At 57.9% G+C, this 13998-nt stretch overlaps 1 protein-coding gene across 1 annotated transcript; it reads left to right on the plus strand.

Annotated features, from left to right (window-relative positions):
- Positions 1 to 1090: 1090 nt before the first annotated feature.
- Positions 1091 to 12383, plus strand: Tnfaip2 (TNF alpha induced protein 2). The gene is made up of 12 exons (XM_051196647.1): positions 1091 to 1254; positions 3348 to 3714; positions 3938 to 4568; positions 6264 to 6378; positions 6477 to 6599; positions 6765 to 6865; positions 7489 to 7587; positions 7968 to 8091; positions 8835 to 8957; positions 9255 to 9410; positions 9711 to 9832; positions 10787 to 12383. Exons 2-12 carry the CDS (start codon positions 3363 to 3365, stop codon positions 10926 to 10928), a joined length of 2088 nt encoding a protein of 695 aa, XP_051052604.1. The 5' UTR covers positions 1091 to 1254; positions 3348 to 3362; the 3' UTR covers positions 10929 to 12383.
- Positions 12384 to 13998: the final 1615 nt, after the last annotated feature.

Consider the following 13998-nt stretch of genomic DNA (forward strand, 5'->3'; position numbering starts at 1 on the left):
CCTGGGACCCTAAGCTCTTGATCTCCCTCGGGTGTCCTGTGGAGCAGAGGCAATAACCCTCACCCTGAGCTCTGTGGGCTTCACCTGAAAATGTCACCCATTAGGACCTCAGGAGAAGAGGTGGCATCTGGCTTTGAGACAGGGTCTGAAACAGAACTGTGTAGCCCTGGCTGTCCTGGAACTTGCTATGTAGACAAGGCTGGCCTTGAACTCAGAGTGGTCTATCTGCTCTGCCTCCCTAATGCTGGGATTAAAGGTGTGAGCCATCATGCCCAGCAACCTTCTGAACTTGCCTTCTACAGCCTACCAAGGGATAGGATGGAGGAGCATCTTAAACCTGGCACTTGACCTCTGCTCCCCAGGAGGAAGAGGAAGTTCTGAGTTTCCAGGGATAACCCCTAAGCATAACCCCCACTCAGAGGCCCTTTCTTCTCCCTTCAAAGCCTGGCTTAGGCTGGCAGGGGACTGAGAGAACCCAAAACAAAAGATGGGGAGGAGCTGAACTCCATGTAGAGGCAAAAAAAGAAGCTGGCGTTTAGGGAGGGAAATTCCGGAGTGAGCCCATCTTCCAGGGGGCAGAAATTCCTAGGGAGTGAAGCTTCCCCCTTCCTACCCTGACCTACAACCTCACCCTCCTCCCCAAGGCAGACCCTGAGGGAAAAAAAAAAAAAAGCCCTCAGAAGGGGATCCTGAGGATCTGGCCCAAGCCCACCCTAAGACAGCTTGCCGGTGGGAGTCACGCGGGAGGCTCAGTGGGGGGTGTCTGTCATCTCTGCCTGGGTGACCTCCGGGCAAGGCTTCCACCGACTCAGTGCTGCTCAGAGGGTGTCAGCAGGTGGCCGGGGCGTTGAGGTGGTAGAGGGCGCACCCCAGACCTGAGTGGGTGCTGACTGTGTGACGCGGCCAGCGGCTTGGCAGCCAATCAGAGACCGTCGTGGGACAATGGCCCCGCGCCTGGCGGAACTCGTGCCCACCACCCCCACACCCTTCCCTGCGCGCACATCCCCCGGCCACGCTGGGCCAGCTCGGCCACGCTCTTTCCAGGCTGTCGGGAACAACGAGGCGACCCTGCCCCTCCCCCTGAGGCCCGGCCCCTCCCCCAGCTCTGGAATCCGCTTGGTCGGTGGCCTCCGCCCGCCCCGCGGGTTTTCCGCAGTTGCGGCTGGTGGGGTAGGCGGAACCCGGGTGGAGCCTGCGACTATTTCAGGCTGTGCCCCGCCAGGGCCAGGGCTAAGGCGTCCTGTCCCGGACACAGTAAGTGACCTCCACCGGCCTGCCCTGTCCCCACTGCCCCAGTCCTGACCGCAGTCTCCGACAGGACTCCCCAGGGAAGGGCCCCGAGGGAGGGACACTCCATGCCGGCCAGCATGCCCCTCTGACCCGGGTTCCCGGTGACAGCACTGGGCTCTCTCCGGAGAAACGTGCAGGCACGCACCCTAGGGACAATAGCTAGGGACTCGGGTCTTCAGCAGGAAGGTTCCAGCACTCTCTCTCGGGATTCCCTGCCGGGTAGTCTCTAGCGGGGCATGGGCACGCTCGCCTGCCACCCGGTGAGAGAGACTTTAGGTGGCAAGACCAGTGTGGTGCTCTGTGAAGAGAGGCGGCTAGAATTACGGTAGGTGTCACCCGTGCAGCCACTCCGCGTGCCTCCGAGCAGGCCCCCTCCTGCCTCAGTGGACCAGCTGGGACACAGGGGACTCACTCTGTGGGGCCCACTGGGTGCCAAGTTCCAGGCCTTGATTTTGCCACGTCCCCGAAAAGCACTGTGAGTAGGAGGGTGCACCCTCTCTTCACAAATGGAGAAACTGAGGCCCGCTGAGGAGGAGCAGTTAGCCCTACCTAACACTGGGAAGAGGTGCAGCTGGCCCTCCCTCGTGTACCAACAGACTCTGACACTGAAGGGCACTTGGAGCCAGATATTCAGGTTTGGGCTGAGTAGCTCCATCAGCCAGACCAGCCTTGATGGGTGTTTGTCACGCAAATAGGATAGGTTGGTCCAGGCCTTAAACACTGCCTGGCCCTAAGTGGAATTCTCAGGCCTCGTGAGGTTAAAGAGAGAGAGAGGTCTGTCTGTTCGGGGCACCTGGTAAAGATGACAAGAGCTGGTGAAGAGGCCAGGCTTCACGTCTAATCAGGGTGCTCTACCCATGCCCTAGTTATGGGACAAGCCCCTCAGGAAATGAGCCGGACAGCCGAGCTGTTGGAGGCAGGGAGGCTGTGGGAAAGAGGCCTTATCTGAAGCAGTAGAGTCTGCTGTGCTTGGGGCAAGCGCCTGCTATGGGCAGCTTCAGTTTCTTTGTGGTGGTGAGTCTTATGCCTTCCAGGGCTGTCTCAAGGTCCCTCCAGGTCATCTTGGTGAGTTGAAGCTACAGCTTGGGGTGTATATTGTTGGAGATGGGGCAGGCAGGCCACCTCCTGGAAATAGGTCATACTATTACCACAGAGGCCCTCTTCCTGTCTGCTGCTCCTGGGCTAGCCATGCTTCCTCTGGTGACCCTCCTCGCTTTGACAATCCAGATATAGTAGGGTGTGTGAGACCTGACAAACGCAAGTTAATCATCTGAGCCAGATGCTGTGGCTTCTCACCTCAAGCTATTGGCCACAAGGTTATTTTTAAGCTACATAACACCCTTGCTGGGAGAGAGGAGGTGGGGTGGACACCTAGGAAGGGCACAGAAATGTAAGTGTTTGTTTTGTTTTTTGAGACAGGGTTCTCTGTGGCTTTGGAGCCTGTCCTGGAACTAGCTCTTGTAGAGCAGGCTGGTCTCGAACTCACAGAGAGACTTCCGCCTGCCGCTGCCTCCCAGGTGCTGGGATTAAAGGCATGCACCAGCACTGGGCGGAGACATAAGCTTTTGTGGGTTACCCACTTGGGAGCAAGCAGGGTAAGGTGGAAACCAAGCAGTATGGGTCCCACAGTATGACCTCTGGCAACCCTGTGCCTTGCTAACATGTAAAAGGCTTTCTGGGGTCCTTTGCTTACAGTCTGAAGTCCCCAAACCTGTTGCTTGTGGCATATTTCTGTGACTCCCAAAGCTAGATGTGCAAGGAGGAGAGAGGAGGCAGACGCTGATCCCAGTGGGCAGGGTGCTAGGGTTCACCGCATGGCTGTGGGTACCCAACTGTGGAGACTGCACCCTCAGTCCCTCAGTCTGGGGCCCCAGCCTTTTCCTTATCTGGGGGGACCCACGGCCAAGGAGGAAGCAGGGCCGAGGGCCAGGAGATGGGGTTCTGGTGGCCATGCAGGTGAAATCGAGCGAGCCCTTGTCATGGCTGCAGGCTGGTCTGCACTCAGGCCTGGGGACCGTTCATGGTGATCTCTCAAGCCTTTGTTTTCCAACCGGCAGGCCTGAGCCAGGGTGATGCTGAAGATGGTTACTTTCTTCCAAGGGCTTCCTGGCCAACAGTTTGTGCTGGGGACCCTGGACTTTGCTGGAAGCCTCCAGAAGCCACAGTCTACATCTGAGGTGGAATCAGAGGCCTCCATGTCAGAGACCTCCTCTGAGGACTTGATACCATCCCAGGAGGCTGGGATGGCTCCTTATGGGGAGGAGGAAGAGTCTTCCAAGAAGGAGAAGAAGAAGTCCAAAGGACTGGCCAACATGTTCAGTGTCTTCACCAAAGGGAAGAAGAAGAAAAAGGATCAGCCCAGATTATCAGATCCTGAGGTCCAGCCCAAGGCCAGGCCCGAGCTGGATGGTCCACCGCCCACAGGTAGGCTGTGGTGGTAGCTGGGGCTGGAGTAGCACGCAGGAAGTAGTGCCTGTTCGGGCCGGGGTAGGGGCTTGTAAACCACAGCCAGGGCAGAGGGCAGGTGAGCGGGCTCACCAGTCTAGGAGATGGGGCTCTCTGCCTGGCTCTTGTCTGGGACGTTGGCCTCCTCCCTCCTCTTGCCCTGGTGAGTTTGTGGGCCTAAACGCGTGCTTCTGCGCTGCAGTGGAGGAGCTCAAGGAGGCCCTGGAGAGTGGGCGGCTGGAGGCCGCGTGGTCGGTGCTGGCGTTGGAGCGGGAGCTGGAGGCTGCTGCAGCGGCGGGTGGCGCGAGCGACGAGGAGCTGGTGCGTCAGCAGAGCAAGGTGGAGGCGCTGTACTTGCTGCTGCGCGACCAGGTGCTTGGGGTGCTGCGGCGGCCGCTGGAGGCTGAGCCCGAACGCGTGAGCCAGGCGCTGGCCGTGGTGTCGCAGCAGGAGCTCGAGGACCGTCGGGCGGCCGGGGGACCCGTGGCAACGGTGCTGGTGGCCACGCGCCCTCGGCGCTGGCTGCAACTGTGGAGGGGCGGCGTGGCGGAGGTGGCGGCCCAGCGTCTGGACGCGCAGCCAGCCACGGTGCCCGAGGGTCGCTCAGAGGTCGAGAACAAGTTCGTGCACATGGGCTGCACCATGAGGGAGGACCTGGAGACGGTAGTGGAGCGGCTCAAACCGCTGTTTCCCGCCGAGTTCAACGTTGTGCACACCTACGCCGAGAGCTACCACCAGCACTTCGCAACCCACCTGTGCACCTTGGTGCAGTTCGAGCTGTGCGAGAGGGACACCTACTTGCTGCTGCTCTGGGTGCATAACTTCTACCCCAAGTGAGCTATTCCAGTGGGTGGGACGGGTCTCTCTGCGGAAGGTGCTGAGACACCAGAAGCAGGCATTGTTGAGCTGGAAGCCAATGCTGGGGTGAAGGAAGAGAGTTGGGAATTGTACCGAGCGCGTTGGCTTTGCAGTTCAGTCTCCGGGACCTTTGCCATTCTGCAGCTGGGAAAAGGGGAATCGGTCATTCATTCTCAGAGGTTCCGATCTGGACAGCGGGAAAACAGAGTGGGAGGGGCTGTGACAGATGCAGCTGGACATGGGGGAGGCCAGAGCACGAGGCTTGAGAGGGGACCAGATTTGGGGGAGCCGGGAGTCTTCTGTATTGAGTCAGTCCACACTGACGTTCGTGTAGGGAGGGGACAGAACAAACAAGGAGGATGGTATTCCAGGCAAGGGGAGTGGCATCCTGGGTGCACAGCTGCTGGGTCTTAACAACCCCAAGCGAGCGAGCGCGTGAGCCCGCAGCAGTGGAGAGCCCGAGGTGTCCCTCTTGGGGAATCTCTGTCAGACCACGATCTGGCTCACCTCAGGTGAGAGACTGGCTGTGCCAAAGATACCAACTGCCTAATTGGTACTCAGCTGGGACCAGCCTCGGGCATCGTTTGATTGGCCTAGAATCCATGGATCCCAGCTGGGGGAGTGACTTGTATTGCGGGGTGGAAATGTCCGAAGCTCTAGGACCAGGGATTCTTACCGAGTCTGCCCTGTAAAAGTCTACAGGAGGGAGGCTGTGGGTACTGACAGTGCGAGCAGATTGCTAGGTGCTGAGCCAGCCTCCGGTGGGAGGACCAGAGAAAGGGCCACAATGGCGCACTGGTGGTAAGTTCAGAGCCAGCAGCACACAGGGAAAACCGGCAGGGACTTCTAGAGACAGCTGCACCCTGATCTAGTTCCTGTTGGTTTGTCCTGACTCATCAGGAAATGCCAGGCGCCCAAACCCCCTGCCTGGTCACCTTCCTGCCCCTGTGATACTTTGGGGTCTCCTGACTTGGGGCGTAGCTGCAAAGCAGGAAGCTAAGGCTAAACGGAACGTGGAGTCCAAGGGAGGCATGCCTAGGCCTGAGGACCAAAGTGTGGCTCACATTCCTCCAAGCTGGGTGAAGGGCAAAGAGAGGGCTGTTCTTAATGTTCCAGGCAAACAAAGGGCCTTAGGCAGTGCCAGGGCTGAGCAGGTCCCCTGGGAACTCAGGCCAGTTGAGGCACCAAGAGAATTCTATAGGGCAGCCAAGGCAGCCGTTCCTGCTTGGCCACAAGTCTGATTTTGTGGGAGTGGTGGGGCTGGCTTGTAGGGCCAGTGGGGCCAGGAGCTGTGTTGTATCTGTGCTCTAGGGGAAGCCCAGTAGACAGGCAGAAAGCTGGCTCTGGGGGCAAAGGCGCTGTTGGTGTTCCGCGCAGAAGCAAAGGAAAGGAAGATCCTTCAGTTAGCTGGGCAAGAGAGGATGCGGGCAGGCAGGGCTGGAGGACAACCTCCAGGCTAAGAGGTCTGGGGATCTGGTTTGGGGAAGGAGGAGTAGGGAGGGGTAAGGAGAGGCAGGGTGCCTCCAGCCGGAACTAAGCTGAAGGTAGCCCAGCGTGGGGAAGGGGAAAGGAGCGGGCAGAAGACACAGCGGTGTCTGTGGCTGCTGAGTCGCCGGCTACACTGCTGGGCCGCCGCTGTTATTCCCTCATGCCAGTGTCTCTGCCCACAGTGAGATCCTGAACAGCCCCAAGTTGGCAAAGGAGCTGCAGGATGTGAGGCTTGGGAGCCTCCTGCCCCCTAAGCAGATCAGGTTGCTGGAGGCCATGTTCCTGTCCAATGAAGTGGTGAGTCCAGATGCTGGGGGCGGGGTCTGACCGCGCTAGTGGAGGTGGGCAGGAAGAGCCCAGGCAGGATGCAGGTTGACCTGTGTCTTTCCTCCTAGACCAATGTGAAGGTGATGATGGCCCGAGCCTTAGAGCTAGAGTCTCAACGCTGGGCCCAGGATGTGGCTCCCCAGAGCCTGGATGGCCACTACCACAGCGAGCTGGCTATTGACATCATCCAGGTACCACTAACTGCCCCCTCGGGCCCCTGGTGAACAGGGACAGCCGCAGGTCACCTCTGGTGGAGCCCGTGCCCCAGCACGCACCTCCCCCGCATGCTCTGCCGCGCCCCAGTTCTGAGGGGCACCCGCTATGCTTGCCACTAAGCTCAACATTGCTCCCTGCAGATCATCTCACAAGGCCAAGGCAAGGCTGAGAACATCACTTCTGAAGTGGGGGTACAGATAAGGCAGTTGCTTCTGGTGGAGCTGGCTGCACTACTGAGGAGGTAGGTGTGTCTACAGCACACAGGGCCCCCAGCAGCTCTGAAAGCCACGGCTCTCCTAGTGCTTAGGGTTGGCCGGGGGTGGGGGCGGGGATCCAAGTCATCCCATCCTGCCCTTGTCAACTACAGCGCAGGGTCCTTTGGCCCTGCCCCAATCCAGAGCACCGAGAGCCCCAGGTGGGGTGACCCCCTCAGGGAGTTGGTACCTCCTGACTCCATCATCAGCAAATCTCCTAAGCAGAGCAGCTTGTAGCTTAAAGAAGATACCCCACGAGGAGCGGCGGCCCTGCTGTGCCTTCCCCTGACAGCCTCAGAACTAACTGGGTTTCCTCCCCACTTCCGAGAACACCATCGGCCAACTGTTACACCCTTTGGCCTCCCAGTTATAGAGGAGGGGTCTGGGGAAGATGAGGGGCCCAGGAAACGAACGGGAAACCCAGAGTCAGGCACTTTCCCTGGAACCCAAATGGGGCTCTGGCTGATTTTGCAGCCTGTGATAGGATGCTTAGGAACGGATGGCCCCTCCCTGTGTCCCGGGGAGACCAGCAGCCAGCAGACTGGGGGGGGGGGCTTCTATTGTCCCGGGGCTTGAACTGGTCCTGAAGGTGCTCGCTCTGGTTTGTCAGCTACCAGCGCACCTTTGATGAATTTCTCGAGAAAAGCAAGCTGCTGAGAAATTACAGGGCCAACATCATCGCCAACATCAACAACTGCCTGTCCTTCCGGTGAGAGTACTGGGCAGATCCGCCCCGTGGAGAGAGGGCAGATGGGAGGTGGGGCACAGAAAGGGAATTAAGGGTCACAAGGCTGTGAGGAAATGAGCAGCCACAGCTAAGGGGTGAGGTGCCGGAGTAGTCAGCAGGATGCCACTGATATATTTATTACCTCAGCTTTATAATGAAGTTGTGAAATAGAAGACAAGCTAAGGGTGAAAGGCAGAGGGGATGTGCCTGGGACATGGGGCACACGCAGGAAGCTTGGGACTGCAGAGTTGAGAGCTACGAGGGTCCTAGGGCAAGGGCCCAATTCAGGAAGACTGCGCCAGGATCGCTGTAGTGTTGCAGGCTGGGCAGGCTGTCACGACCTCCTCCTGTTCACTCTCCAGGACGTCCATGGAGCAGAAATGGCAGATACCTCAAGATTCCCTGAGGCACCTGTTGGATCCCTTGAAGGAGCTTAAGGCTCATGGCTTTGACGCCCTGCTCCAGAGCCTGTTTGCAGACTTGAAGGTATGGGGAGCCCCATTCTGGGGCGCATCCTGAAGCCTGGCACAGGAGTGAGCTCAGGGAGAGGGGTAGTAGAAGCCCCCACTTCAGACCTGAGAGAGGGGCAGGGGGGAGATGCAGTGCGCCGCGGGTGTCCACGTGGCGGGCCCTGGCGCTCTCGCCTGCTGACCCGCCCACGCCCACGTCCCGGCTTTACCTTGGCCTGAAAGGGCCTCAGAGCTGGGAGCATCTGGAGAAGATTCATCCTCCGCTCCTACCCCAGCCCTGTTCCTGGCTCCCAGTTCCTGGGGCTCAGGACCTTGGGTAGCTGGATTCCATCTGCTGGGTGCCCCTCAGAAAGTAGGGCAGGGGTTCCAGGCTCAGCTTCAGCACTGGAGGTCCAAAGGGCAGTCAGTGGATATGGGAAGCTCATGGGGTGACCCTGCGTGACCTGGCACAGGGCTTAGCTCAGCCAAGCACAAGGCCTTGTTTATGCAGGAATCTATTTATTTAAGAGAGAGGCAGTGGGAAAGACCGCACGCAGGGCTGCAGACAGGCTCTCCCGAGCCACAGCTGCATGGCCTTGGAAGAAAGGTACACACAGACTGCCTGTGCTTCCGATCTCAGAGTGGGGACCTCAAAGTTAGCCAGCTCCTGGAAAGCCCTTGGGACCCTGCGGTCATGAGTGTCTATGTGAGGGTGTCTGTGCCTGGCTGCCCCCTTCCTTTCTGGGCGTGACCAGACATCCTGCCTCTCGCCTGCCCCAGCCGCTGTTCAAGAAGTTCACACAGAACCGCTGGGCAACGCCGGTCGAGACCCTGGAGGAAATCATCAGTGCTGTGGATTTCAGGCTGCCTGAGTTCTCGGAACTGAAGCACTGTTTCCAGGAGGTGAGCAAGCTCAGCAGTGGCCCTGGGGGTGGGATTGGAGCAGTCTGGACCCCACACCAACCCCATGTGTGTTTGCACGTGCACAAGGGAAATGCTGGCACCTGTGCTCGAACTTTTGCCCCTGTGTATTCCTCCGGTTTTGCCTTGGAAGCTTTAATTCGGGGGTGGGGGTGGAGTTGAGCCCTCATTGGGGGTGGGGGTGGGGTGGAGATGAGCCCTCATTGGGGGTGGGGGTGAGCCCCTTATGGGTAGGTGTCAGTGGATGGGCTCACACCCCCCTGGCTTCTTGCTGCCCAGGAGCTCATGGAGGCTGTGCACCTACACCTGGTGAAGGAATACATCATCCGGCTTAGCAAACGGCGTCTGGTCCTCAAGACTGAGGAGCAGCAGCAGCAGCTGGCAAGAAACATCCTAGACAATGCCGATGTCATTCAGCATTTCTGCACTCAGAATGTGAGCACACCCCACCCCCACCCTAAGAGCCCTGAACAGCCCACAGCTTCTCAGTATCCCAGGGGGAAGGGGTCTACATCACCCTCCTACCATCCCTCTGCATCCCTGGGGGGAAGGGGTCTACATCACCCTCAGCCATCCCTCTGCATCCCTGGGGGGGGGAAGGGGTCTACATCACCCTCCAACCATCCCTCTGCATCCCTGGGGGGAAGGGGTCTACATCACCCTCAGCCATCCCTCTGCATCCCTGGGGGGGGGGAAGGGGTCTACATCACCCTCCAACCATCCCTCTGCTCCCAGGGCTCCCCTGCAACCTGGCTGCACCAGGCCCTTCCTAAGCTCGCTGAGATCATTCGCCTACAAGATTCCAGTGCCATTAAGATTGAGGTGGCCACGTATGCCACCTTGTACCCTGACTTCAGGTGAGTGCTAGAGGCCCTCAGGAACTGAGTAACGGCTTTGTCCCTGCCAGGTCCCACTGTGCTCTGATCACGCTGGGATGAGAGTCCCCTGACCCACTCAACTACGGTGGAATCATCATGTCTGACCCTTAGTCTGGGGGTGACCTGGGGGCATGAGCTTACGTGTTGTACCGTCCTGATCCTGTTAAGGAGCTGTCTGAGGGCCTGGTGAACCATGGAAGGAGTTCCTTCCTAGGCTGTGTCCTGGATGTGAAAGTTGAACTGGTCTTGACTGGGGTTGATGTAGCTTTGCCTATCTGGTCTGTAGCTGACCCACTCCACCTAGCCAATCATCTCTCTACATATTGGCCTATATTTATCCAAGCCCCCACCCACCTATCTATGGCCCGCTAGCCACCCACCTATCTATGGCCCGCTAGCCACCTGTCCTTACGCTTCACCGCTCTCCTATTGCTCCATCTGTCCATCCTTCCGTTTACCTCCTTACCCACCTGTCACGCATCCAACCATCCCCCACCTTCTGTGCAGTTGCCCTTCCATCCTTCGGCTTCCTCGTCGACCCACCTACCTGTCTGCTTACCCTCCTGTCCACTGACCCCATCATTTCCCCTCCTCTCCTGGGATCCCACCAACAGTCGGTTACCGGTATCCCAGACAAGCATCTTGAATTGCAAGGGTTGCTGTCCAGAGATGGTGAGGTGGCATTTAGCTAAAACTTTAGCTGGGAAGGAGTCTTCCACCTCAAGGGTGTGAGAAGTGTTCTGGGGGGAGACAGCCTTGGCAGGCTGGAGATGGAGAGGGGAAAGAAGACACGGGGCGGGGGGGGGGGCTGCCAACTGGACACAGCAGGTGGCCGCAGGTTTGGTGGCAGGGCCTGGAGCCAGAGAAGCCAGCCAGAGCTGTGAGCAGGGGTGTTTGCCAGCAGTGGCACTGACTGGATGCTCTTCCTACCAGCAAAGGCCACTTGAACGCCATCCTGGCCATCAAGGGAAATCTACCGAGCAGTGAGATCAGGAGCATCCGGAATATACTGGACATTAACACAGGGGTGCAGGAGCCGTGCAGACCCCTATTTTCACTTATAAAAGTTGGTTAGCTTTTCCAAATGTCTGATGTGCTGATGAGCATGCGGGGAACGCCAGTCACCTCCCCAGCTGGGGACGCTCGGTAGCAGCAGGACCACCAGTGACCCATCACCAGCCTCCCACCTTCCGCTGCCACCGCCCAGCCGTGGATCTGGAACAAGACCTGGCAGCCAGGATTGGACAGACTGCTGTCCAAGGGGGCCCAGAACCTATTGTGGGGACTTGACCTGTGAGTACACAGGACATTTCTTGTAAAGGATGGTTCTTCTTGGGCAGAGTGTCCCTGCCTTCCTACATTAGTCTGTCTTCTATTGCACTCCCCTTGGGTGGCTCTAAGTAGCCCCATCCAGCTCCCCAGGACCAGGGATGAAGCCTCTTCCTGCTCCCTTCAGTCCATGGGCTGCCATGAGACAGAGCCGAAAGCAAAGGGGAGAGAAGGAAAAGCTGACCCCTGACCTGGAAGGGGGCTTGAGAAATGTCATGGCAGATCTAGCGTGAGAACCACTTGCAGAGCGGGCCCCTGCTCCTGCAAGTAGCTCCTGGCCCCGCTCAGCCACGAGGGCCAGCTTCTTCACGCCCCATGGCTGCCTCTGTGCGTGTACGTTTGGGCAGTGGCCCAGAAGGCCTTGGTAGGCCCGGGGCCTCATGGGTTCTCCCAGGTTGTGCCCCCCCCCCCCCACGTAGGAACAAGCACCTCTGTGGGCCGGCCCTCCAAAGTCTGGGTGGGAACACACGAGTCCAGCAAGTTCTTGATTAGCTTCCTGTTGGTGCTGCAGCACATCTCCACACATCCAGTGAGTCTGAACCAGAACTTTCCTTACAGTTGGAATCTAAGTGTGGTCAGGGCCTTGCTTCTGGAGGCCCCGGGGAAGAGTCATTTCCTGGACTTTCCCAGTTGTTAGAGGCTACGCACACCTCTTGTCCGAGGCCCTTGTACGTTCAGAGCCAGGAACAGCTACTATGTATGTCCTTCCTGCCACTGCTGCTTCCAATCCCTCTGTGGTGTAGAGCCCAGTGGTGGCACTGAACCCTCCTGGAGATTTATTAGCAGCCTTCCTTCCAGCTGCCGATTTAATCCCTGTCACCCAGTAGTCATTGGCTCTGGGGGGACAATGGGTCCCACACCTGGGAAACATCAAGCACCTTTACTCTTCTCTGGCCGGTAAGCCCTTCTCGGCACTGGCCCAGCCTTCACCAGTCCTCCTGGTTCAAGGACGTGAAGCCCTTCCTCCAGATTTAACCCCTCCAGGTACTTGCCTTACAAGACTGGCCAGGAACTGGCCACTGACTGTGAGCAATGCACGAAGGCCTTCATATTTCTGTAGATGTCAGCTTGTTTGATGACATTAATATTGTTGATATTATTTTTATAGTGTTGATTTTGTATGAGTGTACTCAGGATAGAATTTAGGGTGGTTATATGTTTATATATATATATATATATATAAAGCTTGATGTAAAACTGATTTCAAAAGTGGCTGTGGAGTGATTTATTTGGAGAATTGCAAAGTTGGGGGAGGGGCCGTGATGGCCCTGTGGCTCTCTCCTGTTCTGGTTCATGGTGACAGTCCTGGCAGCCAGCTCTTGGGCAGCCTCTCAAATGCTGTGCCCTTTCATGAACTTAGGCCCATTCTTCATCCCTCCCGAAGCCTTTGCCTGTCATCCTGATGGGGGCATGGAGGGCTGGTGGGAAGGTGAGGCGTGGGCTTCCATCGTGTTAACTCCATGCTTGCACTCAGTGAACAACACACTCCTGGTGTATACACAATGGGAAGGGCATATGGCCACCTCCCCTGCACCCCACCTCTGACCTAGGATTTGGGGCAGAGTTGAGTCTGTAGGCGGAAAAGGGCATGACAAACTACTCCACAAAGTTCAGGACAGATCCTAGGTGGTGAGGAATTGTGACCATCCCATAAAGAAGGGAGGTGTGTGTACGGTGTATGTATGTGTGTACAGTGTGTGTGTGTGTACGGTGTATGTGTGTGTGTATGTACAGTGCATGTGTGTGTATAGTACTCGTGTGTACGGGGCACGTGTGTGTGTGTGTGTGTACGGTGCATGTGTGTGTATAGTGCACGTGTGTGTGTGTACGGTGCACGTGTGTGTACGGTGCGCCTGTGTGTACGGTGCACGTGTGTGTGTACAGTGTATGTGTGTGTGTACGGTGTATGTGTGTGTGTATGTACAGTGCATGTGTGTGTACAGTACACATGTGTACGGTGCACGTGTGTGTGTACGGTGTATGTGTGTGTGTACGGTGTATGTGTGTGTGTGAGTACGTGTGTGTATACAGTGCACATATGTGTAGCTTCATGGCATGGGGATGGGATGAGCCCCACCACTAACTGGGAGGCCAGGCTGGCAGGAGGCCACAGGGCATGTGCGCCAGGCCCTCTCAGTGCCTGCCATGGGCTGCACACTTGTGTTGGTTTGAGTCTTCTTCACAGCCCAGGCAAGTAGAGCTCTTACCTGGGCCCTCCCCACTAGCGTGAGAGGAGAACCCTCGGCTGAAGGTCAAGGGGAAACTGAACTGGGCCAGAGTACATGGAGCCCCAAAGTGCCAAGCGGAAGATGACAGTGCCTGCCTGGGTGACACCAGGGGTCCCTGCCGCTCGCTCAGTGAGGGCAGGGCCCACCTTGCCACCAACCTAGTTCTACGTCGGTCATTTCTCCAGGAAAACCCTGAACTTGCCCCAGAGAGCGGAAGTGAGTCACCACCTCGGGGCAGAGGCTCTGTATGTCAGGCCAGCAGGCTCCAGAGCACCAACACAGGGGAGAGGTCACTGCCCGATCCCACTTCTGCCCCTGCAAGCAGAGTTTGTCCCTCGGGCTCCACACTGACGGGCTCATGCGCTTGATGCCTGCTGTTCTCAGAGGTCCACACAAACACACAAACAGTCTGGAGCTCACGCAGCAGGGGCCAGTGGAGGGGATCCCAGCTGTGGAGACTTGGCTGACATCCCAGACCCTCGGAGCCCCTAGCCCAGCACAAGGCTGAGTGTCACCTGGACAAAAGCAGGAAGAGCTGGGAAGTCAGTGAGGCTGTAGGGGACAAGGCAGGGGAGGACTCTGTCAGGA

This window comes from Phodopus roborovskii, unplaced genomic scaffold (genome assembly GCF_943737965.1).
Source record: "Phodopus roborovskii unplaced genomic scaffold, PHOROB, whole genome shotgun sequence".
NCBI classification, from domain to species: domain Eukaryota; kingdom Metazoa; phylum Chordata; class Mammalia; order Rodentia; family Cricetidae; genus Phodopus; species Phodopus roborovskii.

Coding starts and splice junctions, on each gene's coding strand:
- Tnfaip2 (XM_051196647.1), top strand. CDS start 3,363: ATGCTGAAGATGGTTACTTTCTTCCAAGGGCTTCCTGGCCAACAGTTT. Junction 6,600..6,764: donor TGGCTATTGACATCATCCAG/GTACCACTAACT, acceptor TGCTCCCTGCAG/ATCATCTCACAAGGCCAAGG. Junction 9,411..9,710: donor AGCATTTCTGCACTCAGAAT/GTGAGCACACCC, acceptor CTCTGCTCCCAG/GGCTCCCCTGCAACCTGGCT.